Source organism: Lepidothrix coronata, unplaced genomic scaffold (genome assembly GCF_001604755.1).
Source record: "Lepidothrix coronata isolate B3197 unplaced genomic scaffold, Lepidothrix_coronata-1.0 Scaffold915, whole genome shotgun sequence".
Lineage (NCBI taxonomy): Eukaryota > Metazoa > Chordata > Aves > Passeriformes > Pipridae > Lepidothrix > Lepidothrix coronata.
The window spans coordinates 7,160-8,435 of record NW_016691095.1 but is presented as its reverse complement, the minus strand read 5'-3'; the positions used below and the strand labels follow the sequence as shown (position 1 = coordinate 8,435).

General features: G+C 62.3%; 1 protein-coding gene across 1 annotated transcript in view; it reads right to left on the bottom strand.

Moving 5' to 3' along the window:
* Nucleotides 1-207: 207 nt before the first annotated feature.
* The window catches only part of LOC108510450 (transgelin-2-like), a 5,781-nt gene continuing 4,712 nt past the window's right edge, over nucleotides 208-1,276 (bottom strand). Inside the window, exons 2-3 of the mRNA XM_017840127.1 lie at nucleotides 1,215-1,263; nucleotides 208-315 (exon numbers count right to left, since the gene is read on the bottom strand). Of these exons, the coding sequence (XP_017695616.1) occupies nucleotides 209-315; nucleotides 1,215-1,263 (156 nt within the window). The 3' untranslated portion in view covers nucleotide 208. The remainder of the gene's footprint in view (nucleotides 316-1,214; nucleotides 1,264-1,276) is intronic.

Genomic DNA, 1,276 nt, shown 5'->3' with positions numbered 1-1,276 from the left:
CCCAGGGGTGGTTTTGGTGACCCCGGGAGTGGTTCTGGTGTCCCTGGGGGTAGTTTTGGTGTCCCTGGGGGTGGTTTTGGTGACCCCAGGAGTGGTTCTGGTGTCCCCGGGGGTAGTTTTGGTGTCCCTGGGGGTGGTTTCGGTGTCCTTGGGGGAATTTTCGGGGTCCCTGGGGGGGGATTTTGATGCCCGGCACCCCCCCCGGCACCTACTTGGGGAACCAGTTGGGGTCTCCTCGGAAGAGCCCGTCGCCCTTGGCGGCTGCCAGGCTGCCCAGGTTCATCAGCGTGCGCTGCACACACGCCAGGTTCTTCCCTGGGGGACCCCACGGGGTTGGCACCGTGCTGTGCCCACCCTGTGCCCACTCTGTGCCCACCCTGTGCCCTCTCCGTGCCCACCCCGTGCCCCCCAGCCCACCCTCAGTGGCTGCCCAGGTTCATCAGCGTGCGCTGCACACACGCCAGGTTCTTCCCTGGGGAATCCAACGGGGTTGGCACCGCGCTGTGCCCACCCCGTGCCCACCCAGTGCCCACCCTGTGCCCACTCCATATCCACCCTGTGCCCACCCTGTGCCCACCCTGTGCCCACCCTGTGCCCACCCTGTGCCCCCTTCATGGATATCCGTGGACTGGGAGATCCCATAACATCCATCCCTGTGCCCCCTCGTGCCCAACCTGTGCCCCCTTCCCAGAGATCCACGGTCTGGAAAATGTCGGTGGGGGCGATCCCATAACCCCCATCCCATCCCATCCCATCCCATCCCATCCCATCCCATCCCATTCCCACCTTCCCAGAGATCCACGGTCTGGAATATATCCGTGGGGGCGATCCCATAACCCCCATTCCATCCCATTCCCGATCCCATTCCCACCTTCCCAGAGATCCACGGTCTGGAAGATGTCCGTGGGGGCAATCCCATAACCCCCCTCATTCCCATTCCCATTCCCGATCCCATTCCCATTCCCACCTTCCCAGAGATCCACGGTCTGGAAAATGTCGGTGGGGGCGATCCCATAACCCCCATCCCATCCCATCCCATTCCCAATCCCAATCCCATTCCCACCTTCCCAGAGATCCACGGTCTGGAAGATGTCCATGATCCCATAACCCCCCTCATTCCCGATCCCATTCCCACCTTCCCAGAGATCCACGGTCTGGAAGATGTCCATGATCCCATAACTCCCATCCCATCCCATTCCCGATCCCATTCCCACCTTCCCAGAGATCCACGGTCTGGAAGATGTCGGTGGGGGCGATCCCATAACCCCCATCCCAT